The 27,870-nt window shown below is 58.9% G+C and overlaps 1 protein-coding gene across 4 annotated transcripts; it reads right to left on the reverse strand.

Annotated features, from left to right (window-relative positions):
- Nucleotides 1-1,037: 1,037 nt before the first annotated feature.
- L1CAM (L1 cell adhesion molecule) lies at nt 1,038-26,700 on the reverse strand. Of its 4 annotated transcripts, none has more exons than XM_050775297.1 (28): nt 26,592-26,700; nt 15,282-15,465; nt 12,765-12,779; nt 12,086-12,191; nt 11,646-11,848; nt 10,591-10,713; nt 10,324-10,494; nt 9,922-10,033; nt 9,595-9,779; nt 9,342-9,473; nt 9,060-9,203; nt 8,379-8,490; nt 8,099-8,265; nt 7,840-7,996; nt 7,536-7,660; nt 7,338-7,448; nt 6,894-7,091; nt 6,592-6,662; nt 6,187-6,409; nt 5,256-5,371; nt 4,853-5,054; nt 4,642-4,764; nt 4,375-4,548; nt 4,140-4,259; nt 3,877-4,032; nt 3,431-3,565; nt 3,025-3,097; nt 1,038-2,444 (listed from the first exon to the last, which is right to left on the reverse strand). In XM_050775297.1, the coding sequence occupies exons 2-28, from the start codon at nt 15,355-15,357 to the stop codon at nt 2,213-2,215; spliced, it is 3,762 nt and encodes a 1,253-aa protein (XP_050631254.1). In that variant the 5' UTR covers nt 15,358-15,465; nt 26,592-26,700; the 3' UTR covers nt 1,038-2,212. The 4 variants fall into 4 exon arrangements, with proteins under 4 accessions (XP_050631254.1, XP_050631255.1, XP_050631256.1 ...); XM_050775298.1 differs by lacking the exon at nt 26,592-26,700 and adding an exon at nt 20,522-20,602; XM_050775299.1 differs by lacking the exon at nt 12,765-12,779 and having other exon boundaries at nt 26,592-26,694.
- Between the last annotated feature and the right edge of the window lie 1,170 nt (nt 26,701-27,870).

Here is a 27,870-nt window from a genome sequence, read left to right on the forward strand (position 1 = left end):
CAGCCTGAGCAACATAGGGAGACCCCATCTCTACAACAAAAATTTAAAGATTAGCCAGGCGTGGTGGCGTGCTCCAGTGGTCCTAGCTACTTGAGAGGCTGAAGCCAAAGGATTTCTTGAGCCTGGGAAGTTGAGGGCTCACCTGTACCAGCTTGCTTGCTTGCTTGCTTGCTTGCTTTTCTTTCTTTCTTTCTTTCTTTCTTTTCTTTCTTTTTTTTCTTTCTTTCTTTCTTTCTTTCTTTCTTTCTTTCTTTCTTCTTTCTTTTTCTTTCTTTCTCTTTCTTTCTTTCTTTCTTTTTTTTTTTTTCCAGAGTCTTGCTCTGTCACCCAGGCTGGAGTGCAGCAGCACAATTCCGGTCACTACAACCTGATTTTTTTTACCTGCCTATCTACACATGCAACCACGACTCGGACCAAACTAAAGAACATTTGCATCACCACAGAGAATGCCTTTGTGCTTCCAGGCTGCCAATCCCCAGCTACAGAGGTAAGTCCCGTCCTGCCATCTACGGCTGTAGATGGTCTCACCTGCTCCTGATTGCGCCACTGCACTCCAGCCTGGGAGACAGAGTGAGACCCTGTCTCAAAAAATGAATAAATAAGGTGCTTTGTACTGGTTTAGAGGGCTGGGTACCCCAGAGCGAACTATGCCACCAGGACACATCATGTATCTTCCACTGAGCCATAGAGCTGTGTCCCTTGAGACAGGGGAAGAGGCTCCCGCTGCTGGCCACACTCCACTCCCATGTTTGAGCAGTGAAGGGCCCGGCCATGGTGACAGCTAAGATTGGTCTCAGGAGGCCAGCAGAGGCGAGGATCCTGAGTCCTAGCAACAATGTGACAGCAACACCCAAGGGGGCCAATAGCCAGGCCTGGGAGGGTGGGTGGAAGGCCCGGGCTCTGGGAAGGGGCAGGGAAACATCAGGACTGCGTGGCTGGGCCACACCTGGGCCCGCCTGGCAGGTCGCTCCTAGCACCTCCCACAGTGTGACATGGACAGGGGAAGTAAGCGTTCTGCGAAATGACAAAAGGTGCTCTTGATTTTCAGGTTTTATTTGCCTGTTATAATTCTGATATTATGTACATATATATATATACTTTTGTTTTTTGTAGAGGGCTTATCAGTAGACCAAGCACAGGCATACAGGGAGGCTGTGGCTGCTGAACAGGGGCACAGCAGTGCTGGGAGAACCAACCTTTCCTTTTTTTTTGTCTGTTTTTATTTTTCCTGGGATGGGTTCATCAAAGCTAATTGCTATCAATCCTAGAAACCACCTAGGGACTCGGACATCTGCCTACACACTAGTGATGTAAAGGGAAGGACAGGGGTACAAACTTTCAAAGTCACGGTGTATTTACATTCCCAAGGTGGGGGCAGGAGGAGGCTGAGGAAGACAATTGTTCAGACGATGGGAAGTGGGGGAGGGCAGGGCTGCTAAGGGGTCCTGGGAAGTGGGGGTGGCTGGAAGAGGCCGGCCGGTGGGCAGTGGGAGGAGGTGTGCCCGCCCCGCAGCCAGGTAGTGACGGAGGCCACTTGGATGTTGTCTGGTGGGTACCGAAGGCAGCGTGTGTTTGGGGCTCCTGAAAGCCGGCTGTGGAGCGGGCTGGGCGGCGGGAAGAGGTGGTGCTGCCAGAGTGCAATGCTGGCGGCGGGGGTGGGGGGACTCTCTGGGCTCTCCAGATGGCCTCCCTTGCCCCTGCGGCCAGCTTGCCCACCTCCCATCCCAGTTGGAGCAGAGATGGCAAAGAAAAGACAGCAGATGGTGGGGACACCGAGTTTTGTCCCCAGTCCCAGCCAGGCTGGCTGGGGAGTGGCTGGGGGAGGGGGAAGGTGCCAACTCTGGTCCTGAGGAGACCCCACCATGTCTGCCCCCAGTCAGGGAGCAAGAAAGACAGCATTTTCGAGATCCTTTCAGGCCACCCCTACTTCTTCTCCCCCAAACCACAGCCTCTCTGCCCGAATGGGCTGGCAAGGCAGCATCCAAAGGCCCCTGACATGTGGGAGATCTGCCCCCAAGCTGGGGCAAAGCAGCGTGTGCCCAGGAAGGGATGCAGCTGGGTTTTGGCAATAAAGTGGGGACTGGGTGGTAAGAAGGGGATCTGAGGCAGCAAGTTCTCCTCTGCCCCAACTCCAGCCTCCCATGGGCCGGCTGGAGAGGAAGGGGTCTCGATCCCAAGGCCAGGGGCACAGCATCTCCTGTCCTGGATTCCACTATTCTAGGGCCACGGCAGGGTTGATGGGGGAAGTGGCCCCTGAGCTGTCGTTGCCCCCTGCCGCCTCCTTCTCCTTCTTGCCACTATACTGGCCAATGAAGGAGCCATCCTCGTTGAACTGAACATCCACGCTTCCCCCATAATCGGCCAGGCTGTCGTCACTGCCCAGGGGCTTAATGTCCCCATTGAGCGATGGTTGGCTGCTGCCGAAGGCCTTCTCCTCGTTGTCACTGCGGAGGCACAAGGCAGGTGTGAGTGAGAGCACTGCCGAGCCCCTGCAGGAGCCTGGCTGGGGGTGAGGCAGACGCCCGCCTGCCTTCCATTTGCTTAGAATGCGCTCAGGAAGAGCAGCTCCGGCCACCCTGGCAGGCAGGTCTGGGGCTGTCACCTTTGGGCATTCCCCAGATCCTGGGGACTGTGAGGGAGCAAGTGTGCATTCAGCAGGGATTACAGGGCCTGGTTCCTGTCTGGGAAACTGTCCAGGGCCTCCCTTGGGGAGATGGGAGCAGTGAAGTTATCTGTTTGGAGAGAAGGGGCTGGGGTGTATTGGCCTCTCCCTGAAATGAGGAGCTGCCGGGCCTGGGGACTGGGAAGTGAGAGTCCTGTCAGAGCACCGGCAGCCAGGGGACAATGGCACACCAGGCACACATTGTCTTTAGGGAGTCCCTGCTGTTGGCCCCTCCCCACTACCCCTGCCTTACCTCTCCAGGGACCTGAAGTCACCCAGCAGCACAGAGAAGAGAGAGAGGGGGTGAGATGTGAAGGCCAGGGGGGAGCTGAGTGCCAGCACCCGCTCCTGCCCCAGCTCACCTGTACTCGCCAAAGGTCTCATCTTTCATCGGTCGGGCCTCAGAGTCCACCTGGGTGTCCTCCTTATCCTTCACTGGAGACACAGAGGGGGACAGCTTCTTCTCCCACCCCAGCCTGACCCAGGGCTCCAGGCCCCTCTACGCCCTGCACCTGCAGCACTCTGTCTCAACAGCGTCCAGAGGCGACAGGCCTTGAAAGAAACCACTGGTCCCCTGTGGTCCGGCCACCACTTGCCTGTGGCCCCAACCCCGGCCTAGGAGGATGATCCCCCTGCCCGCCCCCACCATGCGCCTGTCGTCTTGTGGGGAGCTCGGGGAATCCAGGAGGCCTTGCAGAAGGGTGGAAGGGGCAAGGTGCTCCTCTCTACCCTCGGCTCCACCCCACTCACATGGGGCTCAGAGGCTACCTGAGTATTTGCCGCCCTTGCTGCGCTTGATGAAGCAGAGGATGAGCAGGACGAGGAGCAGGAGGATGATGGCACTCACAAAGCCGATGAACCAGCCTTCAGTGGCAAAGCCAGCAGGAGGGAGCCTCACGCGGCCTGAGGGTGAGACACCAGCCCCCCGTGCTGCCGCCCAAGCCAGAACCCGACCTGAGGCCCTGAAGTATGCTCTTAAAGTCGGGGCCCTCTGGGGGGCTGAGGAGTGACAGGGACAGGGAGATAGTGAAGAGGGCATCTGCGGGAAGGGTACAAAAGGGGGCTGATTTGGGGACACCCAGATTCTGGGAGGAGAAGCAGACAGGAGCCGTGGAGGGGCCTGGGCAGTAGTGGTCATTCAGGGGACAGAAGGGCATGAATTGTGCAGCCTCCATGCCTCCCTGGCAGGCAATGGCGGGCCCCCGGCGCCTCACCTGTGCCATTGGTCTTCACAGCCATCTGGTGCCGGAACATCCTCTCCTTAAACAAGTGGATCTCATAGTCAGTGTCAGGCTGCAGGTCCCACTGCGTGTAGGAGCTCTGGTTGTAGCTGACATACTGTGGTGAGAGGGAAGCCCCGCCCTTCTCTTCTGCAAAGGCAAGAGGGTAGCAGCGGGGGTGACTTGGAGTGCCAGGCAGCCCTTCTGGCCCAGAGCCCCCTTCCCCACCATGCCCCAGGGCCCCCTTTCACGCTTACCTCCCAAGGCTTTGAACAAGATATGGAACCTAAAGTTGCACTGGCCCTCCTTGGGGACCCAGGAGACGACGCTGTAGTTTTCACCCGCTGTGGCTGAGATGTTGCCAAAATCTGAGATCCCTGGGGGATGCAGGGGCACGAGGAGAGTGTGGCAGCTGCCAGGCAGTCTAAGGCCCTCCCTCCTGGACCCGGCTGGCCAGGGCATCCCTGTTGGCAGGTCATTCCTCCGTCTCACCAGACAAGGCCATAGTGCCTCCCTCCCGTACGATGGCTTCACCAGGGCCCTCTTTGGTGGTGGCCTGAAGCTGGAAGCGGTACCGCAGGTGGGGACTGAGATCGGTCAGGTTGTGTGTCCGAAGTTCAGGGTCCCGAAGGTTGAAAGACAGCTGCCCCTTGCCCCCCTCATCCACTGTGGGGACAGGCAGGGGTTGGCTGTGGCTGCAGCTCTGCCCCCTCCCCGTGGCCCCTCCACCTCCCTTCCCTGCTGGGGCAGTGCACGCACAGGGGTGGTAGGAGAGCACGTAGCCGGTCAGCACACCGTTGTGGCTGAGTGGGGGCTGCCAGCGCAGCAGCAGGCTGGTGTTCGACTGGCACTCCAGGTGCAACGCCTCAGGGTGGCCAGGCACTGCAGGGCACAGAACCGAGTGGCAGGTAGGTCCTCGCCCAGGTCTGGGGAGGAGGGTACGGGATGAGGCGTGGGGTGCAGGACTCACCTCCCTCTGGGGTGCTGAAGGTGAACTCGCTGGCGGGCCCCAATCCCCGCCCATTAAAGGCCTGCACCTCCAGGTGGTAGGAGCTATAGGGCCGCAAGCCACTGAGGATGACACTGGTGGTGTTGGCGGGCACCACCACATGGTCTTTGTGGATATGTCTCTTGCTGTGCTTCCTCTGACTGCCCTCCCTCCAGTACGTCACCTGCACATGTGGACAGGAGACCTTACAGTGGCAGAAGGCACCCAGCAGGGCCCCCAGCGCACGCCCACCACCCTTGATGGGGACCCTCTTCTCAACCCAAGTCTTCCAGGAGAGCGGCTGACAGGTGGCAAAGCCCCCTCACCGTCCTGTCACTTTACCTCAGTGATCACCCTCCCGGGCCCCCACACCTTCAACCCTTACATTGTATCCGCGGAGGTGGCCCTTGACCTGGGCCAGGTCCACCGGCCGCCACTTGACCAGCACGGCACTTGAGTTGAGGATCTCGATGCCTTCCAGCTCAGGGATTGCCTGGGGATCTGGAAACCACCAGTGACTTGGAAAGAGCCACAAGCTCTCACCCTAGCCCTGAGGCCAGGCCCAAGCCCCCAAACACAGAGAAGATGGATTCGGAAGTTTTATGAGGCACAGTTTGAGGAGGAGAGGTGCATTTGCATGGTCTCAAGATCTCCCCCTGGGCTGCTTATTAGTTGCAAAGGTGAAAATCGTAGCTTATACAAAGGAGAAACCATGGCTGGGTGTGGTGGTTCACACCCATATTCCCAGCACTTTGGGAGACAGAGGCAGGTGGAACATTTGAGGTCTGGAGTTAGAGACCAACATGACCAACATGGTGAAACCCCATCTCTACTAAATACGAAAATTAGTTGGGTGTGGTGGCAGGTGCCTGTAATCCCAGCTAATCAGGAGGCTGAGGCAGGAGAATCGCTTGAACTCGGGAGGTGGAGGTTGCAGTGAGCCAAGATCGCTCCCCTGCACTCCAGCCTGGCTGACAGAGCAAGACTCCATCTCAAAAAAAAAAAAAAAAAAAAAAAAAGAAAGTGAAAAAAAAAAGGAGAAACCAGAAAAAACTTGACCGGGTACTTCAAGTTACCATCTGGTCATGTTCCAGATTCAAGGAAATGAAAGAAGCATCATTGGCTGATACAACTGGAATACTGCTGCCAATTATAGAAATGTGAAGTGTGGGGAATTTCATAACGTCGCTCTGGTTATGTAAGAGAATATCCTCACCCTTAGGAAAGGCGCACACCAGCGCGGAGAGGTGTGGACATGGGCTGGGGTGGAAGCAGGCGAGCTCCACCCTGGGCGAAGGAGCCTGCCAGATACTCACAGTCCTCTCCGGAGTAGCCAATGGTGACCTGGGGCTCTGGTCCCTTGCCCTGGCTGTTGACGGCCTGGACTTTGATCTCGTAGGGCACAAAGGTGGACGTGTTGGACACCACCAGGAAGGGGTCGCTGACAATCTGCTCCTGCCAGGGCCCTCGTGTGCCCTGAGGGCGCCACTGCACGCGGTACTGAACCTGGGGGGCGTTCCAGTCCATCCACCGGAGCGGCTGGAGGAGGCCAGCAGAAGAGGAATTGGTTGGCCAAGAACACCAGCATTCTTTGGCCTGCCCCCCAGCGCTGACTGGCATCCCCAGACATCAGCCCCTTCCTTTGCACAGCCAAGGGGGAGCAACAGACACCCAGGTCATGGCCTCATGTCCCACAGGCAGCTTAGCCCAGGGACTCTCACCTTCCATGTGATGACCATATTGGTGGTCTCATTTCCTTCCCCCTTCACATCTACAGGGTTCTTCTCCGGGGCTGGAAAGGAATGTATTAACACATCAATGCTGCAGCCTCTTTTGGAGAACCATGAGGACTGAGGACCAAGGAACAAACGGCTCATTCTGGCACCAAGGGAGTCCAGTCCCCTCGCACTCCCCCTGGAAATTTGGAAGCAGAGGAACTTGGGCACGGCACCTCTCTCAGCCCTCCCTTCACAGCCCGGAGCCCCTTCCGGGTGGCATGGGAGTGGGTGCCAACCTGACTCACCTGCCTCAGGTGTGACCACAGTCTCAGAGACGGGGCTGGGCTCCCCGGGGCCGTATTTGTTGATGGCAGTAACCCTAAAGGTGTAGTGGACATAGGGCGACAGCTTGAGGGTGGTAGAGGTCTGGTTTCCTGGAACCTTGCCCAGACTGTACCATTTTTCAGGCGCCATTTCCTTGTCCTCAAATTCAATGTCATATTCTGCCAAGAAGTGAACCAGCAATGAAGTGATCGGCGTGTGGCTTTGGGGGAAGGGCTGTGGAGGGATTGGGTACAATCTGGGTCCCTGAGTACCCAGGCCAACTGGCATCTCCAGATTCCCATGAGGAACCGTGAGTCTCCCCAAGCCATGTCCCCCCAGGAAGGCTCCAGGAGGAGGGAGGACCCCAGGAGGGGCCAGGGCTGGCAGAGATGATGGTAGGGTAGCACCGAGCTCAAGCCTCTTACTCTCAATGGGGGCATTGTGGTCTTCTGCAGGACTCCAGGACACGCGCACCTGGCTCTGCGTCAGCAGGTGCAGATCGGACAGCACCAGCCGTGGCACTGGCCCGGGGCTGCCTGAGGGTGGGGAGGGTAGGTGCTTGAAAGGGCCCAGCGATGTGAGCCCTGGCCTTCTGGAGTGGAGGCTTCCACCCTAAGACTTACCCACCACCAAGAGCTGTGCCCTACTCTCCACCACATCCAGCTCGGTGCTGGCCACGCAGCTGTAGTTGCCCTGGTCGCTGTAGTCCAGGCTGTGGATGACCAGGCGCCCATCCTCTATGAAGTACCTGTGGAGGAGCCATGTCTGTCCTTCCTGCCATCTGGGCTCTTCTCCCCTCTCATCCCTGCCTCCTGCCTTCTTTCCCCACTCCTGTCAGAGCCTTCCCCCTCAAAGCAAGCATGAGGCCAGAAGGTCTGGACTTCTAGCTTTTCCCACTCTGCCCCCTTTCACTATCACTGTCCTCACTTGTCACTGTCCCCAAGCTCCTGGAGGTCTCGGCCGTCCCCACGCCAGGTGATGCTGGGCTGCAAGGAGGGGTCAAAGGAGGCCTGGCATGTGAAGGTCACCCTCGAACCTTTCTTCTCGATTGCGCTGCGGGGTCCCTGCGTGATCTGAGTTGCATCTGAGGGTAATGCATACGTGAGGAAGTCACTCTGATGTCCTCCAGGGGCCCGGACCCTCCCTCCCAGAGGCACAGCCAGCCATGTGGCAAGGGTAGCCTGACCTTTAACCTTCAAGTTAGCCACAATGGTCACATTGTTTTGGTCATTGGCAGCCAGGCAGAAGTAGCGTCCGGTGTCATTGGCCTGGAGGTCTCGAATGCCCAGGGTCCCGTTGGCATAGGGGAAGAAGCGTTCATCCTGAAGCACTGTTGTCCCATCCTCATCCAGCCTGGAGGGAGCAGGGTGGGCCTGGCTCTGACTGGCTGGCCTGGGGTCCCTGCCCTCCCTGGCTCCCTGGCCACTGAGACAGGACTCTCACCACTACCGGGACAAGACACTCACCACTGAACGCTGGGCACAGGCGCTCCGAAGGCCTTGCAGAGAAGGTAGGCGGTGCTGCCCTGGACGGCCATGTACGTCTGATTGTCCGCAGTCAGGATCTTGGCCGGCAGCTCTAGGGGAGGAACAGTCTCGGGAAACAGGGTGGGACTTGGGGCCACAGCTGGGCCAGGAGCCAGGGACCCTCTGCACGGCTTCCTCAGGCCCCCAAGAGCCCTGCAAGTCTTGCTTCCCTGCTCCCAGCTGAGGCCCCCGCCAGGCTGCGTCTCTCTCTGCCTTCAGACACTGCCCTCTGCCTCAGATGCGCCTCTGGTTGCAGCCACCCAACTTTTACGTTATTCCAGACCTAACTGACAGTCACCTCTCCCCAAAAACCTTCCTGGCCTGGTCCCCAGCCTTCCCTGAGGTTCCAGGAGAGGTGCCACCTGGGCTGGCCTCGGTCACATCCTGTCCGTGGTGAGCCTCCACTCAGTCACAGTGACAAGGCCTTTCCCCTCTTACATCTCCCTCGGCTATCATGAGGCTGAGTGAGATGGGGTGAAGGGTCTCAGCAAGGAGAAAGGCCGGTGCCAGCCTGGTAGGCCGAGGACACGTCAGCTGCCAGCTGAGTCACTCTGGTGGCCTGGCCCAGTGGGCTGCAGGGACAGACTGGGAGTTAGGAGGTAAGGAAGGGAGGGTACTCACGGACAACATAGATGTAGGCATTGGCCAGCAGGAGCCCATGCCGGTTGCGGGCCTCACATTGGGTCACCATTGTGTCACTGGGCTGCGCGTTGCTCAGGATCAGGGCACCACGCTGAATCCGGTACTTCTGGTCCTTGGCTAACTCTGTGCATGCAGCAGGTGTGCCCGTGGGCCCCAGCCCGGCATTGAGCTGAGTTGAGGCCCTTTCTCACCCTCCTTTTCCTCTCCCCACAGCGCCCAGGGCTCACCACACTCCCCACTCCTGCCTGAGGCCCTGCTCACCCTCCATGGGGATCCCGTTGATTCTCCAGGTGACCTCTGGTTGGGGCCTGCCCTGGACTTGACAGTCCAGGCGGGCAGTCTCTCCTGGCCCATATAGATGGCTCTGGGGCTTGTGCAGCCAGTACGGGGCAGCTAGGAAGAAGGGGAGAGCCAACCTGAGCCCGCAGCTGGCAACCAGCTCTTGCCCCAGCAAAGACCCTCCCCTCCCCCATGACAGTGGGCATCATGGGCCACTGTCCTAGGAGGTCCATACCCTCCACGGTGACATAGTAGGCGTGCCGGGCACTGCCCAGTGAGTTCTCGGCCAGGCAGCGGTACTCGCCATCATCCTCCTCGCCCACTTTCAGCAGCTGCAGGGTCTTGTTGTGGTTCTGGTAGGTGACACGGTCGGCTGGCATGGGGCCGCTGGGGCGCAGCCATTTGATGGTGGGCGTGGGACTGCCCAGGAGGCAAAAGGAAGAGAGCAGAAGGGAGAGAGGACAAGGCCACTCACCCCAGCCCCCTACACCCTGCAGTGGTCTGAGCTCCCCGCTAGGGCTGCCCCACCCTGATCTGCCCTGCCTTGGGTGCCCAGACTCACAAGCCCTCGGCGATGCACTCCAGGACCAATGGCTGCCCCTGCAAGGCCACCAGGTGGCTGCTGGAGTTGGTGGGGAAGAGCAGGCGCGGCTTCCTGTCAATCATGCTGTTGGCTGCCAGGAGAAAGTGGGTGGGTGGGCTGCCCACTCTTCCCTCCACCCCAAAATCGCAAGGCTGAGGGACTTAACACTCCAGCCAGCCCCTGGGGCCTCTGTTTCTTCCTCCGTGAAGGAGAGTGTGCTGTCTCTGCTCTCGACGCCTGGGAAGGGGTCTGGGCAGAGTAGAGGTGGGAGCCAAGCTGTTCTTGAGGAAGCCTGGAGTTGTCAGATGGACCTATGTTGGGAAGGGCCATGCCTGAGGGTGAAAGGAGTCAGGGAGAGGGTGCAGAGCCTCTGAGACTCACTGGCCTTGACCCGGAGGTCAATGGGCTCCTTCTGAATGATAGTCCTGGTGCCTGGGAAGTGGGCGTGGCAGATGTAGTCTGAGTGATTGTCCGAGGTGAGCACATTGGCAAAGTAGAGGTTGCCGTTCTGGCCCATCGTCACCCGCTCATCCTGTTTGATGTGCAAGATCTCTGCAGGGGGAAAGGAGGCTGAGGTCATGACCCTGTCCAGGAAGACACCCCCGCTAACACCCCGACCCCATGAGGCAACTGCTCGCCGGCACTCACTGCTGTTCATCCAGTATATCCGGAGAGGCTCTGCACTTGGGGGAGGGTGGCAAGGCAGAACAACTGACTCCCCTTCCTCCACCTCCACGGGCTTCACTGTCTCCTTTGGCCACTTGGGGGCACCTAGAAGGGACAGATGGGCTGACACTCTCCTCTTGGCCCAGATGGTGCTGGGCAGGAGAAGGGAGGCGGGGGCGGGGGGGATGGTGGGCTACCCTGGGGATGGATGAGAAGGCGAGAGGGTCAGGCCAGGAGAAAGTTCACAGAAAAGGAGGCAGACACTCTGGATACCTTCTGGGCTCATGGCAGAGACTGGCACTTAGGGAGGCCAGGGTGAGCAGGAGGCCAGGAGGCCAGGAAGGGTTAACCTTCCATGGTTCTCAACTCTCCCTGCCCACCCCAGGAAAGGACGGGTGGGGGGAGGCTGAGGCTGAGGTGCAGTGATGGGGGAGGGGAGCTGTGGAGGGATGCAGGAGTCACAGACCCTTCCATCATCCTGACACAGAAACCATGGCAACGGTTCCCAAGGTAACCAGAGGGGTGGGGAGGGGAGAGGAGAGCGCTCAGGAGGCAGAAAGCTCAGGGAGGATGGAATGCGAAGGGAAAACCCCAGGGAAAAGGCGACACAGATCAAGACAGAGCCGTGGGGCAAGAGAAACCAAGTCGGAGGTGGAGAGGGAGAGATGGAGAGCCAAGTGGAAAAGCCAGAGAAGAGGGGCCCTGCTAAGGAGTGCGGGTGTGGACAGAGATGACTGCAGCCAGCCAGCCCCTCACCCCCGCCACCTTCCCACCCAGCCATGAGGCAGGCACCAGGAAAGCCTGAGGGAGTGAAGGAGCATGAGATGACTGGAAGCGCAATGGAGACAGAGACAGGGTAAAGAAGGAGAAGACTGCACAAGAAACAAGATGGGCCAGGGGAGAAGCTGGGGTGGAAGGCTGGCAGGGCACCCAGGCCCCTCGCCATGAGACAACCAGCTGAGAGACAGCAGCTTCCAGCCCACACTCCCACACGAGCTCCGGGACCTGCCCTCCCTGGTCCCTGCAGCGCCTCGCACCCTCGGCCATGAGTCGGATCTCATGGGACATGGCGGTGCCCAGCTTATTGCTGGCAAAGCAGCGGTAGATGCCCTGGAACCTCTGCGCAAAGTTGCTGTTGTTGCCTGTGATGGTGAAGGAGCCAGAGTGGGGCGACTGGTACACGGTCACACCCAGCTCTTCCTTGGGTTTGAAGTGGACACCATCCCTCGTCCAGCGGAACCTGTGGGTGGAAAAAGGCCCAGAGGCCTGAGGCCCTGGAACCCAACGGGGGCTGGAACAGGCTGGAGGGGACAGGTGCAAGCAGTCAGGGCCCCCAGGGGATGGACTGGGAGATGGCAAGGACTTGGGCTGATTAGCAAGGTTTGGGGCTTCTGGGCTTAGAAATTAGGCAGTTCAGGGAGGCACAGGCCGGGGTCAGTGGCAGGCAACAGGGGCTGAGACGGCAGAGATCACTCACTGCACTTCAGGCTTGCCACTGGCCTCACACTTGAGGCTGATGTCATCTGTGGGGAAGACAACCAGGCGCCGTGGAGACTGTTCCGTGATGACAGGTGGCTCCATCACTGGAGACAGGGTGGAGAGAGCGGTGGTGAGGGTGCTGCCTGGCTGGTGCCATAGCCTCGGCCCCTGTCCCATCGTGAGGGAAGCAGGGTCCAGAGCCCTTGGAGGCCCCATGGCCACAGGGGGACGAATGGAGGGGAAGAACAAAAGAGGCTTGTGGGACATGAAAAGAGGAAGAAAGAGAAAGGGACACATGCAAAAATGTAAAGAGAGGCAGGGACAGAGGGGACAGCCACGGAAGTTACAAAGAGATGCCTGAAAAAGACAAAAAGCGTATGACAGAAAGAAGCCGGGATAACAAAAGCCAAGACACAGAAACCAAGAAGGACAAACCCCAGACAGGGGAGAAGGGACCAGAGAGAATGGCGGAGAGGAACAGTGAGGGTGACAGAGTACCCAGGCTGGGGCAGAGGCAGAACAAAGCCAGCCCTGCACAGGTGAGAGAAGCACATGGTGCTCAGGAAAGCCAAGCAGGACCCGGGCACTCAGGAGGGCGGGCATGCAGGCTCAGCCAAGGGCCCCCTTACCCCTCTTCTTGGCCTTCTTGGAAACACTCTCACCCCTCCCCAACTTACCATGGTGTCCTTCATCTGAGAAATCCAGGCAGGCAGTGAGGGAGGGAATGGAGAGAAATACTGACAGGCAGCCCCAGAGTGGGGCAGATGGCAGGGGACATAGTAAGCTTCTGCAGTCCCCCGGTGGAGAGGGAATGGCAGTAGAACAGGCCCTGGCAGTAGCAACAAGGGAGCACACGCTGGGCTGGAGCAGTGGCAGGTCAAGCCCAGGGAGATGGGACAGAGAAATGCCCAGGGGGAGGGGCTGCACTGGATAGACACGGGATATGTAGCCCAGAGGCAGCCAGGCCATGCCTCCAGGTCTAGCAGACAGGGAGAGAGAAATTCTTGCCTTTAATAAGGAGCGTCCTTGCAGCCCCCTGGCAGGGCCTGGCAGGGCCTGCAGAACTGACCCCACCTGTTCAGGATGCCTTGGAAGGCACCCTCCCCTGCTCCAGCCTGCTTCCCTCCTAATCCAATTAGCACAGCTGAGTGTTTTCAATTACCAGGGCCCAGCCTTCAGAGCCCTGCTGCCCCCTCCCCCTGAAAACTATCCCAAAGGCCCTGCTGCCTCTGAGTTTCCATAGCCTGCGGGGTTGGCACCAGCCCTCCTCTTCTCCCTCCTTCCTCCCAGTCAGTCACCAAGCTCTCTGGGGCAGAGGCCAGAGCTGCTGCCCCAGCCCCAGGACTCTGCAGAGCACTGGCCAGGGCGGCCTCGAGGAAGGGAGAAGAGGGAGGGAGGGAGCAGCAGGCTGCCTCTGAAAGCTTTGTCTCTGCAGAAGACCTCAGTGTGAAGGTCCAGGGAGGGAGGAGGGGGCTCCCTGGGGACACTGCAGAGGGCCCTGAGCTGGGGAGGGAGATGGTGACAGGGATGACAGGATGCAGAAAGCCAACTAGGTGGAGGAAGCAGGAAAAGAGACAAAGCAGGCTGGAGTGGCTGGGAGGGAGAGATGGAAGATAGGTTCCAACAGGGAGGGCCGGCTGCCTGCCACTGCCCACTGTGCCATATCAGGGTCAAGAACAAGTGCTGGTCAGTGCCCAGGGCAGCCTTGGAGCTGCCATGGCCTTTGGCCTAGTTCTGTTCTCCCCACTCCCATCTTTCTGTAGAGAATGCACAGCTTGCATTCCACTGTACAGTGTTATATTGTGTATCCACCTCTGTGTCCTCTGTGTCTAAAAGCCTCACTGGTATGTGTTTCCACTTGTGTGGCCTCTCAGTGGCTCTGCTCCTTCATCCCTGTACCTGGCTTGTCTTCATGCACCAGTGTGCATGTGCCCATGTGCATCTGTGCCAGGGGAGTCTGCATGGCCCTGGCCCTCCATGTATGTGCCTAAGGGGCCAGCCTCTTTACCTCCTCCAAGCCCTCATTGCCTCCCAATGCCAGGTGCCTCCCCAGCCTCTCTCTCGCAGCCCCTGTCCCACTGCTGGTACAGACAGTCTTCCCAACCCCTATCCGCCAACTAATCTCTCAGTGACACTGGCCTCTTCCTTGTCCAGGTCCAGAGACAAAGGTGTCAAGATGAGGCTGGGAAGGGACTGGAGCCTGGTAGCTCAAGAGACACAAATGCCCTCACATATGATGCCCTGTGACATGCCCCTCACACAGCCTGACAGCTACTTAAAGAGAAGACACCATCACAGTAACACCCCCCACATGCAAGTGTGTACTCGCATTCAGCCCCACTCACACATACACATGACCCACTGCAATCAAATGTCGTGATCACATACCTCCCAACCTCCACAAACCTGGCCAGTAAGTAACAGAGTGACTCACACAGTTACCCATGTAAGGAAGTCAAAATCACATTCACGAATATCTACACTCAGTCAATCACAAGAACACACAGAAATACACAGTGTATCCATGCTTAGTCACAACCCTATGGCCACACTCCCCAACCTGCTTTGCCCCCAACAAATGTTACAACCAGAGACACATGCTCCAGCAGCCCTGCCCCCACCCCCACCAAATAACTACACACGAAAAAGGGTCCAGAAGGCTGCTGAGCTGGGACCAGGATTTTTCAAGCCACCTTTTCCTGTCTCAGTTCAGAGACAGGGTGGCCAAGGGCCCAGGAGGAGAAAGAGAAACGGGGACAAGACTTGAACACAAGCCTTTGCACAAACCAGCTGAGGGCTGGGACAGCCCCATTCTCCTGCTGCCACACCCCTGTAGTGGGGGATGGAAGCGGAGGAGTCGGAGTGGGGCGAGCAGGGATGGGGCGGCTAAGGAGAGCATGGAGGAGGCCGAAGATCTCGTGGCCCTGTGCCGGGTTCGCTGTCCCTGGTGCTGAAATCGCCCCGGCCGGCCGCGCCTGTCCCTGTCCATGGTGCTGACACGCCCCGCACCTTCTACCCTGCCCTTCTCTCCAGGGGTACCCAACGTCCTGGCTATGTCCTGCCCACCCCGTGCCCAGGAAAGGCCAGGGAGAGGAGTCAGAGTGCGGAACAAGGAGAAGGTGAGGAGGCAGAAGATAAAGAGGGGCCCAACATAGCGGCGAGGGGAGGCGCCCAGGTTCCCTTCAGCTACTCACATTCCTCGGGGATCTGGATAAGCAGGCAGGGGCTGCAGAGGAGGAGAGGCCACACATACCGCAGCGCCACGACCATCTTTCCCGGCGGCACCGCGCAGCACAGCCAGCCGGGCTCGGTTCAGGCTCCGGCCGCAGGGGAAGGGGTCTTGTGGTCGGCTTGGGGCGGGAGCTGGGAGTGGGGGCACTGGGAGAGGGGAGAAGGGAAGGGAAGGGTGGGGGAAGAGAGACGAGAGAACGGAAGGACGTTAGTGACTAACATCTGGGTAAGCCCGGGCTCTTGGCCCCGCCCTCAGCCCCGCCCCCAGCTGGCCGGCTTCTCCAGCCGTCCCCTCCCCATCCGCACCCCTCCCCACCTTGGAGGGAGAAATCTAGAAGAGATAGCCCGGGCTGGGCCTCCAGGTTGCCTTTTATTCCCTCTCTACTCTCTGTCTGCACCTTTCCTGCCAGCTGCCTACCCAGCACCAACTTGTTGCCCCATCAGCTCTCCTGTGCATGGCACAGGCCACTGTGTGCACACCATCCCCGTATGTGTCTGCATGTGCCTGTGAGCAGGTGTCCGTGGGCATGTGTGTGGTTGTAGATCTGCATGCAGGGAGTGAGCTGAATGTGAGCTGGTATTTCTGTGGCGTGTATTCTCTGGGAGGGGTTGCACTCATGAGTGGGTGTGTTAGTATGTGTGCCTGAGGGAATCAACACACAAGTCTGCTAGCTACGTGTGTCTTTATGTATCTGTGGAGATGAATCCATGTATCTATTATCTCTGTGTGCACATATATGTAAAGAAGAACTCTTCTTGCAGTCACGTTGCTATAGCTTTCAGAGCCAACTGATGCCTGGGTGCTGTACAGCCCTAAAAAGCTAATGGGGGGCTTGGAAAATGGGATAGAGAAGGGAGGAAAGGGGCCCAAGATGGCTGCATTTCACAAAATAGTTTCAAGAAAATGAAGAAAGAATGGAGAAAGGACCAGGCACGGTGGCTCATGCCTGTAATCCTCGTACTTTGGGAGGCTGAGGCAGGTGGACCACTTGAGGGTGGGAGTTTAAGACCAGCCTGGCCAACATGGTGGAACCCTGTCTCTACTAAAAATAAAAAAAAAAAAAAAAAAAAAAAAGCAAAGAAAAAAAAATTAGCTGTAGTGGTGGATGCCTGTAATGCCAGCTACTTGGGAGGCTGAGGCACAGGAGTCACTTGAGCCTGACAGGCAGAGGTTGCAGTGAGCCAAGACTGTGCCACTGCACTCCAGCCTGGGTGATGGAGTGAGACTCTGTCTAAAAATAAAAATAAAAATAAGGCCGGGCGCGGTGGCTCAAGCCTGTAATCCCAGCACTTTGGGAGGCCGAGACGGGCGGATTACGAGGTCAGGAGATCGAGACCATCCTGGCTAATATGGTGAAACCCCGTCTCTACTAAAAAATACAAAAAACTAGCCGGGCGAGGTGGTGGGCGCCTGTAGTCCCAGCTACTCGGGAGGCTGAGGCAGGAGAATGGCATAAACCCGGGAGGCGGAGCTTGCAGTGAGCTGAGATCCGGCCACTGCACTCCAGCCTGGGCGACAAAGCGAGACTCCATCTCAAAAAAAAAAAAAAATAAAAAATAAAAAAAATAAATAAATAAATAAAAATAAAATAAAAATAAAAGGCCGGGCGCAGTGGCTCATGCCTGTAATCCCAGCAATTTGGGAGGCCGAGGTGGGTGGATCACCTGAAGTCAGGAGTTCAAAACCAGCCAGGCCAACATGGTGAAACCCTGTCTCTAGTAAAAATACAAAATTAGGGCCGGGCACGGTGGCTCAAGCCTGTAATCCCAGCACTTTGGGAGGCTGAGGCAGGCGGATCTTGAGGTCAGCAGTTTGAGACCAGCCTGGCCAACATGGTGAAATCCCATCTCTACTAAAAATACAAAAAAATTGGCCAGGCATGGCAGCGCATGCCTATAATCCTAGCTACTCAGGAGGCTGAGGCAGGAGAATCATTTGAACCCAGGAGACGGAGGTTGTGGTGAGTAGAGATTGTGCCATTGCACTCCAGCCTGGTCAACAGAGCAAGACTCTGTCTCAAAAAGAAAAAGTTAGCCTGGTGTGGTGGTGCATTCCTGTAATCCCAGCTACTCGGGAGGTTGAGGCAGGAGAATCTCCTGAATCCAGGAGGCTGAAGTTGCAGTGAGCCAAGATCACGCCATTGCACTCCAGCCTGGGCAACAAGAGAGAAATTCCATGGAAGGAAGGAAGGAAGGAAGGAAGGAAGGAAGGAAGGAAGGAAGAAAGAAAGAAAGAAAGAAAGAAAAGAAAGAAAGAAAGAAAGAAAGAAAGAAAGAAAGAAGGAAGGAAGGAAGGAAGGAAGGAAGGAAGGAAGGAAGGAAGGAAGGAAGGAAGGAAGGAAGGAAGGAAGGGAGGGAGGGAGGGAGGGAGGGAGGGAGGGAGGGAGGGAGGGAGGAGGAAGGAAGGAAGGAAGGAAGGAAGGAAGGAAGGAAGGAAGGAAGGAAGGAAGGAAGGGAGGAAGGAAGAGGGAATGGGGAAGGAAGCCTTCCCTCGAGAATTGGTGTGGGAGATGAGAGCAAGGAGGAAAACAGCCCCCCTGCTGTTCCTCAGCCCCCTTGGGGGCAAGAGAGGCCACTGAGGCCTCCTCCCTTCCAGATGCTCCAGGTTAGGGTCAGGACAGGGGTCAGGACAAGCTCTGGGACATTTTTTTTTTTTTTTTTTTTGAGATGGAGTCTTGCTGTGTCGCCCAGGCTGGAGTGCAGTGGCCGGATCTCAGCTCACTGCAAGCTCCGCCTCCCGGGTTTACGCCATTCTCCTGCCTCAGCCTCCCGAGTAGCTGGGACTACAGGCGCCCGCCACCACGCCCGGCTAATTTTTTGTATTTTTTTAGTAGAGATGGGGTTTCACCGTGTTAGCCAGGATGGTCTCAATCTCCTGACCTTGTGATCCGCCCGTCTCGGCCTCCCAAAGTGCTGGGATTACAGGCTTGAGCCACCGCGCCCGTCCAGGACATTTTCTGTGAGAGTGTTTCTGACACTTCTTGTGTGTCTCAAAGTCCCAACTTCTAGGTCTTTGTCTGAGTCTTCAGAGCTCAACTGCTGCATGTGTCCACCCCAAACCCAAGCCACACCAACCATGTCCACATCCACCTACAAGTAAGTGGACCCAAAGACTAAGGGTCTGAAAGAGGGAGCTCCTCTGACAATGACAAGAAGAGGAAACAGACTCCCAAGTGGCCAGACCACTTCAATTACAAACAGGAAGTGGTTAAAGTGCAGGTGAGGCAAGAAAAGGTGTTGTTAGGTGACAGAGCTTGGAGGCTGAAGTCCCAGACTGGACGCTTTCATTTAATCCATACTGCACATCCTCCCTCTGCCCAGCCAGGACCTTATCAAAGCGGGTACCGAGTCTCAGCAGGAACACCGAAAGGATGGTAGAGAAGTCAGCCATGCTGTGCTAAGGCTCTGGGCCTTGTCAGTTTTGTGTAACAGAGTCACCCAAGAAGAGCTGTGAATGCAGCAGATCCTGTGGGGACTCTGGGCAGGAGCTTGCTGCAGAGGGTGGTGGAGAAGCAGCAGGGTGGGTCAGCATGCATGGCCTGGAGGCCAAGAGATGACTTGGAGGGTAAGAAGTGTGATTCCCGACCTGCAAGAGCTGGACCAGGGCCCAGAAGGGAGGAGCAACAGTGGATCTGTTCCACCCCAGCCTCTCCCCACAAAGCCAGTGGATCAGGGGAGGCCCCAGGCAGCACTGGCCTCAACTTCAAGGCCTGTAGGAGCAGTAGGAGACTCAGATCAGAGAGCAGATGATCAAACAGCAGCCTTGGGAGCTCTGAGCATTGGTCTTAGGAGGGGGAGGGGAGGAAACTGGAGCAAGGAGAAGCTCAAAGAAGGGCCCTCCTGCATATCAGAGGCTTGGGTGCTCTGGAGGTTGATGATTTCTGCCACGCAAGTTCCTCTATTTGTCCTCCAAATCTAGAATCCTGGAATGGTGTGTGGCATGTACACTCAGGGGAAATACAATATCCCCAAACCCCTGGTCCCCACTCCCTGCCCCATCCCGGCGCTATCCTATCTTCCCACAGGCTCATATCCAACTTCTTTTTTGGTGTCCCAGTATTTTCCACCCAGCTTTCCACCACCCTGGGCACTTGGAGACAGGCAGGAAGCAGCCAGAAGGTTGCGAGGCATAACAGCTGGGAGGGGGCGCTCCCTCTTCCCCTCCCACTGCTGCTGGGTCTCTGATCTCTCACCGTTCCTCAGGCAATTACAGAGCAAGCGGCTAGGGTTGTCAGCTCAGCAGGCCTTCTACCCCCCACCAGCACCACCAAGGGCAAAGGAGCGGGGAGGGGGTGTGTTCCACAGATGGAGCCAAGGCCTGGTCTGCCAAGGGTGACAGACAGAGTGAGAAGAGGCAGGAGGGAGCAGGAGACAAAGACAGATGTAGGAAGACAGCGCTAACCACGATGGAGACGGTTAGGGAGGTGGGGAAATTCAGAAACGGAGACCCAGGCAGCAGGGAAAGGGAGAGAAGAGGAAACCGGAGCACAAAGGGTGAGAGGCAGCCGCAGAGAGCGCTGCTGAGAAATGGCAGAAAGAGCGAGAAGAGTGAGGGGTGGGGGTGGGCGTGTGCACGTGCGCGTGCGCACAGGCCGCCTGCACAGCATCCTTGTCCCTAGGGGCTGTGCCAGGCAAGGGGCGGGGAGGAAGGAAGATGGTCCTGGGTCAGTGGAGGGGCTTCCAAGTGTGGACGTCATGCTGGCCTGGGAGCAGGGTAGAGACAGACAGAGGGTGGAGAAGCTGTGAGCTGGGGCCGGAAGAGCCTACAAAGCCCCACGCAACAGAGCATCAAGGCCCTGCCCACTTGTGGCACTGGGCAAGGGACGGCTGTGAGACAGGATGAATGGTGCACTGCTGGCTGACCCATGCCATGCCAGGGAACAGGTGGTGGGTTTCCTGCTGTGGGTAGGGATGGGAGAGGGAAAAGCACCCAGAAGATCCAATATTGCTGCTGGCTGGGAGTAAGTGGCCACCTGGCTGGAGGAGACACACATGTGTTAGGCCAACAGTGATCATGTCTGACCATGCACTGAGTGGACAGTAGCCGCTGTGCTGGGGCAGTTGAAGGTGGGACCGTTCCTGAGTAAGTCCGGTCCCAAACCCATCCTCCCTGGTGGGAAAGGACCAGGGAGGCAAGGGTCAGGCCCAGCAGCCTACAGGGAGGGGTTCAGCCCCAGAAGAACCTCGCCCCACCCCACCCTACCTGGCCTCCCACTATGACCGCAGGTCCCTCAGGGAGTCCTCTGTCCTCTGCTCCGAAATGCCTGCTTCGGTCTGACAGGAAGCAGCTTGCCAGGGAGGGACCTGGGAGGTCGTGGAGCCTGGCTAGACCTGGGGTAGCTGCCTCCTCTCTGAAAACACACACACACACACACACACACACACACCATCACCACCACCACCACCACCACACACCTTGGGAAGGGAACCTCCAGCGGTGCCCTGCACATGTGCCCTGCACACCTGCCTGTCAGTTCTCAGGTTCTGCCTGGAGTTCCTCTCAAAGGAGAAGCAACAAGAGGGCCCTTCAACAGCACAGCAGAGACTCCCCAGCTTCTCCTGCCCTTGTCTTCTGGGGACATGGTGCGTGGTGACCCAATGGGCCAGAGTGGGGGTGGGGCTGGGGGCTCAGCACAGGGCACATGACAGGGTCAGAGTGTGGTGCTAGGCCCATATGCTTGCAGGCCTGGGAGCCTGGGGGTCTTTTGTGCCTGTTGGTGTGTATATGATGGTGTGGGTGTCACTTACACCCCTTGCACTGTGTCCCTTTAAGGCTCCCGCTGGCCCTCCCCCTGAGGCTGTGGCTGGCAGGTTTCTATGGTGATGCAGCCCAAGTCCCTCGGTAGCAGAGGTGGGGGAGCCAGAGGTGGGGAAGCCAAGGAAAGCCTTGTTATGTGTTACGTAGACAGCACATAAAGGGGGCTGCTCCAGGGAGCCCCCACAGGTACCTGGGGGCCCAGAAGTCCTTTATGACTGCTACTTAGTCCCTGCATTCCCCACCTCACCCCTCCCTAAGGGGGTACCCCCCAGAGAGTGAGCCTTCAGCCCCCTCATCTCGCCTGAGGCTTTAGTCTCCAAGGCAACTACAGCTCACCTGTCATGGACCATTCTCCTTAAAAGATGGGGAGAAGAGACAGAGGTTTACCCTTTGTGGGGGTGCAGGGAGGATGATCTTGACTACTGGGAAAGGGAGGGAGGAGCCCCACTCCATCCCCGCAATCACATCCCTCTGTGGTCTGTTCTATTAAATCAACCCTCGGCGTGGACTTACCACATACCAGAAAGTCTCATGAGCACTTCCAAGCACATCCACTCATCTCCTCCCCAGATTTGCCCCAGGGAGGGAGGTGCTATCATCATCCCCATTTTACAGATGAGAAACGGAGGCTCAGAAAACTGGAAACTGTGTCCAAGATCACAGAGCTGGCACTGGCTCTCAGCAGGGGTGGGGTTCTAGAGGGCATGGTGGCTCCCCAAGTTGCCTCTCAGAGGCTCTGGCATCCTAATATGTGTGCCTGCTAGGCTTCCCAGGGGACCAGTGGCCTGAGCAAGGATGGCCTCCAAGCCATCCTGCCCCACGGGGAGGGCTTATTTGCCAGGCAGATGGCAGGCAAATGTGGGGGGCAGGGAGTGACATCTTGGGATGGAGGCCATGCGGAAGAAGGATGTGATCAACATCACGTCTCAGCACAGAGCTGAAGCCTGACACTAAACAAACCCCCAAGTCCCCCACCCAGGTACTCAGTCCAAGAGAAGGCCAACTCCTTTCCCTTTTGGATTTGGGGACAGGCTGGTTTCTTGGTCCCCTCTTCTGCTGTCTGAAATGTGGACTTTTTCTGATACCTTTCTTGCAACCAGAGGCTCCAGAACCCCTCCCAGAGAGGCCTGTCTCCAATCAGCACTTAGGGACAGCAGTAGACCCATTCTTGTGTCAAAGGGGATACTGATGCCCAGCAGGTGGCAAGGCTTCAGCCTCCCAGACCCCTAGAAGGCCAGAGAAATGCGGTGGCAGCAAAAATAGGGCTCCTCTCGGGCCCCGGGCCTCCTCAGTGAGCTAGGATAACCCTAGTACTAGAGGGGACTTCAGGGGTCAGGCCAGAAGGAACAGAGTGCATCCAGTTCCTGGGGCTGTGGCCTGAAAAGCAGAGCAGGGAGGGAGTCGAGCCTGAGGCAGGGAGAGGCCCTGGCCCACATCAGTCCTGGAACACCTAGCCTGTGTTGGTTTGAGGGGGCGGGGTGGAGGTGCCTGGAAACAGCTCAGACACTGCCAGGCCCCATCGGCCCCCTCCAGGGGCCCCACTCCCAAAGGGTTAAAGGGCAGAGGGGGACACAGGAAGCCCGGGGGCGGACAATGGAGCCTCTGTGATCCCCAGGGCTTGGGCATTCCTAAGTCATGAACACAGACGCAGATGGCTGGGGGAGAGGGCCACAGGGAACACCCCTCCACTGAAGCACGGCCTGGGTTGGCCAGAGGCTCTGTCCCCATATCATGCAGCGCTGCTTCCAACCACTGCAGCCGCCACCCTCAGCCCCACCCCTTCCCAGCACAGGCCCTGTTGGGGCATCTGAGGAGACCCACGTGGCCACATGACAATATCTGTGTGCATGCTGGCTCATGAACACACACATACATGCAGCCAAATATATGACCCCACCCAGACAAACAGGAATACTGGAAGTTACACACACACAAATACACAAACACACGCAGAGACACAAACCCCACACATGCAGATAGGAAGACTGCCTGGCTGGAGGGCTGGGGGCGGAGGGGCTCCCGGGACTCAGTCTCTTTCCTTCAAGCTCCACTCTCAGACTCACACTGGGATGGACGGGCTCAGAAGTCCTCCTTGGCCAAGTGCATGGAGCCCAGGACGCTGCCACCCTCCTGCCCCACCCAACCCCTGGCCCTCGCAGCTGCCCCTGCTGGGCATAAGGGCCAGTTAGATGAGCAGGAGCTGCTGACTGGCGGTGGCTGGGCACTCCCTCTGCAGCTTTCCAACCTGGGAAGAACACGGGGGCCTGGGGAGGGGGCCACTGGACAAAGAAAAGCTTCTAGAAAGAACAGCGACCAGACCCTTCCCGGCTCCTCCCTCTATTTCCAGCCACAGCCTTCAGGAAGCCACAAAGACCCTGTTGATATCTGGGGAAGAAGCAGGCTGGGCAGGCTACCTCCCCCAGTGCTTGTCTGGCTGGTATTCACCAGGCACCCCCCATCCAGCCTTCCACTCAGACAAGGCCCCCATGGGGGGTCTGGGCCCAACCCTAAGGCATAGAGTCCAGCAGAGGGGTGCTGAGTGGCTGCTGGACAGGGCACAACCTCAGGGCCTTCAAGGGTGAGGCAGGGGCAGCTAGGGGGGACAGGGAGAGGAGAAGAGTGGTGGAAGACAGACAAAAGGGTAAGCAGAGAGATGGAGCAGAGCCCCGACAGGAAGGGGGAAGAGGGGAGGGAGGGCCAGGCAGGCAGAGGCAGAGGGAGGAGACAGGGAGTGGTGTACCCCATCCCTGGCAGCAGCAGACTTCTTCCTAGAAGGAGGGGGAAGGTGATGGCCCTGGGGGTGGGGCGCAGGGAGACGTGGGAGGCTTCAGAGGAGAGAGCTGCGGGGCGGGGGAAGCAGGAGAGGGAGGTGTCCGGGATGGGCCAGATCAGAGCAAGTAAGAGTGACTGTGAGGGCAGGGATGCTGCAGGCCCATTCCAGATGGCCCCACCCAGGGACCCAACCCCAGCCCATCGTGAGGGCAGAGGACAGGGCAATGAGCACCCTGCTGGGGACCCTAGAGGGGCATCCAGACCCCCTGCGTCCCCCACTGTCTGAACCACGGGGGATGGGGGGCACGGCCCCCACTCATGCCCACAGAGGGAGGCCTGGCAGACCAGGGGCTTGGCTGGAATCCCCATCCTTGCAGACCTCCTCACAGGACCCCACCGCTACCCCGTGTTCTCCCGTGAACGTGCCCTCCTGGAGCCTGGGCCACTCTGCAAGGCCACATCACCCTCACATCCAGAAAAGCACCCAGTTGCAGCCATTTCAAGCTTTGAAAGGGATCTTGGTGATCAAGGAACCTACCCCCATGGGAAAGGGACGGACTGTCCCAAGTCCTTGGGCTGGGGGCTGGCCAGTATGGCACACAGGCCTGTCTCCTCGACCCTCACGGGCCAGTCCTGGCCAGGTGCATGCCAAGGAAGGCGCCAGCTGTAGGTCCAGTGGTGGAAAGGGCTCAGAACTGGGAGAGGCCGATTGGGGGCACAACCTGGGCACCCTGCTCACTGTAGCAGCCTTCAGGCCAGGCCCTTCCTCACTCTCTGCCTCCCTTTTCCCTTCAGATAATCATCAAGAAAAAAAGAAAACAAGTGACACCCCACGAAGACAGGGACAATGCTGGTCCAGTGTGTCACTGGCTCTTCCATGGGCAGCCCAGAGCCTGGCCCAAAGGAGCACTGGCAGTGAGCAGCTGCCCAGTACATGACTGCCCATCGCTGGGATGCTTAGCACCCGGGTAGGGAAGCTCTTCACTGGCTGCAGGGCAGGGGACCCCGCCACCTTGAAGCGCTGATTGTCCTCCTGATGCTCAGCAGGGGGCTGGCAGCTGGGAAGGGGAGGGGGAGGAGCCTTTTAGGAGTGCGGTGTAGCAAACCAGGGAGGCTGGGGCGTGCTGAACGTGTTTCCCTCTTGGTGATCAGATCACCAGCGATTCTTAATTTCTTTTGTTCTTTTCTGTATATTTCAAGTGTCCTACAATAAGATGTATTATTTTCGGGATCATACACACACAAACATCAATAAATATGGAGAGAGACTCAGTTGCAGCAGAGAGAAATGACCAGGAGCCAGGGAGGTGGGAAGGTCCCAGGCCCAACCCTGCCCCGAACTTCCCATGTGGCCAAGACAGCTAAGTCCTCAAAGGCTCTGGGGCCCACAGGTGTGCACATGCGGGGCTGCATGGGAGCTGTGCCAGGGAAGAGGCCGGGCTGGGCCAAGTCCCACCACCTGCAGCAAGGAGCCGATGGGAGGGGAGAGGCCCCCGACTCAGAAAGATGACACTGGGCAGCAGCCCCCGGGGAAAGAAGGGAGGACTGCAGTGATTTATGTCAGGGCCACGTGAGTCAGCAGAGATGGCACTGGGCTGCCCCGATGCCCCTGCCTTCAGGGTGGGGTTAATAAGGGCAGGATAGGGGGTGCCAGGCCCCACTCCTTCTGGGGAAGAGGCAGATGGCTCTAGGCCTGCCTTCCTGAGACGGGCAGTGATAGGTGGGGGGTCCAGATACCCTGTTGGGGGCAATGGATTGTAGTACGTGTTCTTTGCAATCCCTGCCAACCAAGAGGCCCCAAAAGTCTGTCTTGGAAAGGAAGGAATAGGAATCGCTGACCCCTCCCATAACCGCACAGAGATGGGAAGATGTGGCAGTGGGCAAAAGACCTGCAATGCGCAGGAACCGTCTGAGCCAGTGAGGCCCACCCTCCTCACCCCGACCTGATGGACCCTACCTGATGGACACCCATGTACGGGAGGCGCAGCAGTGTGTGCCCGAACCGACCTCACCCACTGCAGCCCTGACTGGCCACAGAGCCTGTGGAAACAGGCTCCAGAGGTGCCCTGCGCCTCCAGGGAGGAGCCCCTGGCTCTGCGGCAGGTTTTCAGGTGAGCCCGGAGGAGCCCAGGCTGGGATTTGGAAAGAAGAAGGAGGAGAACAAAGCCCCCCCAACCTTGGGGCGGAGGGGCAGGCAGCGCCCAGTCCCGTTCACTCCCTTCCCCCCTTTGCAGGGGCGGCTTATTCCAATCTCCCCCTCACCACGCTGTCAGCCGGGGTTTTCAACCAAACTGGGCTCTCAGCTGGGGATGAGGGGGCAGCCACGCCCAGGGCCACACCCCACAGCGGCCGGTGAGGGAGCGCTCAGCCCGATCTGGCTTCTTTTCTCAGACACGCATACGCGCACGGGGACCCGCCAACTTCAGCCCCCGCCTGCCCACACAGACCCTACCTGACGCCCCCCGCCCTGTTCTCTCGCCCAGGCCAGCATATGGGGCGCCGCCCAGGTACCCTTCACCTGTCGGGCTCGGGCACCCGGCCTCCCTCCCCCGCCCCGCTCCCGCCCGCGGTGCCTGGAGCCGGACGCCCTGCATGGGTGGGGCTCCGTCAGCAACGCCGGTTACCGCGGGCCGGACCGGGCCGGGCGGCGCTCCCTGGTCCGTGCACCCCGGGCAGAGTGGGGTGGGAGACGCCGGGGATCACAGCCGCGGCCCGGGCGCACGGGGAAGCCAGCCCGCCTTACCTGCGCTGTGGCCACCGCTGGGGCTGCCGCCCAGCCTCCGCGCACGCCGGCCTCGGACCCGCCGACCGAGCGCGTCTGTGATGCCGATGCTGCGGCAGCAGCGGCGGTGGCGGGGCGGGGCGGGCGTGCGCGCAGGGGCGGGGGAGGGGAGCGCCGGGGAGGAGAGGGAGGGAGGAGTGAGATCACCTCCCCGACCGCCCGCCCCGCCCCGCCCCGCCGCACCCTAGCCCCTGGTTCCAGCCGAGCGCGACTCGGGCTGGGGGCCCCCGGGCAGCCCACTCAGGGAGCTCATTGGGATCCCAGTCGACGAGTCCCGCCAGACCCCCTCCCCAGCAGACCAGGAGTCTCCGGCCGGAGAGTGTTCCCAGCCCCAGCGCAAGGGAGCCCGCTGTGAAGGCTCGGAACGGGAATCGCGGGGCGAGAATGCTCCCAGAGACCTGGGGCCGGGCGGTGGAGAGAGGAGTCCGACAAGGAAGGGGATTCTCCCCCAGTCTCGGCCCGGCCCTCGACGGCGCAGGCCAGCGATGGGCATCGCACGTAACGCCCCCTCCCCCCGACACACACACACATACCCAGGGCAGGACTCCCGGGACCTCTCCCGAATGCCCCCCCCCCCCCCCCCCCCCCCGATCCTGAGCTCCCAGTTCGGGTCCTAATGGGAGGGGTGCGGGGGCTTCGATCTCCAGCGTGTTGGGGAGGCGCCGCGGAGGGCGGGCTCCTGCGCACCCCAGAGCCCAGGCGGGCGGCAGGGTAGGAGGCGAGTCCAGGGGCGACAGGGTCTCGGAGACGGTATCCCTCGAACTGCCACCCCCAACTCCCAGATTTTCCTCCAGCTCTCCGGTGTCTTATTTCTTTGTCCTCGGGATTGGCCTCATTCGACCTTTCCCGCCGACCCCACTCTCTCCCACTCTCCCCCGCAGCCCTGCACAGGATCGAGAAGGAAGGAGCTCCTCCCCAGCGCCCCCTCCTAGGCTCAAGGCCATGACCTCACAGGCGAGGAAGCAAAATGGAGGGGTAGGAATTCCGGAGCTGGCGAGCTGGCTGCAGCCGCAGGGCTAGGAAGGCCTAGAGCCCTGATGGCAGATTACAGCTCTGGTGGCCAAGATATTTTTATGGGCATGCCTGTTGCCCAGTGAAGCATTCCAGGGGCCCTCAACTCAGTCTCACAAGATTCCCCAAGTGGTGTGGGGCCCTGGAGGGCCCACATGGGGGCAGCCCTGGCATCCTGGCTTGGATGCCCCACCCCCATAGTGCCAGCTTCAGTTCCCCTGGAATGGGA

The sequence above is a fragment of the Macaca thibetana genome, chromosome X, assembly GCF_024542745.1.
Source record: "Macaca thibetana thibetana isolate TM-01 chromosome X, ASM2454274v1, whole genome shotgun sequence".
NCBI classification, from domain to species: domain Eukaryota; kingdom Metazoa; phylum Chordata; class Mammalia; order Primates; family Cercopithecidae; genus Macaca; species Macaca thibetana.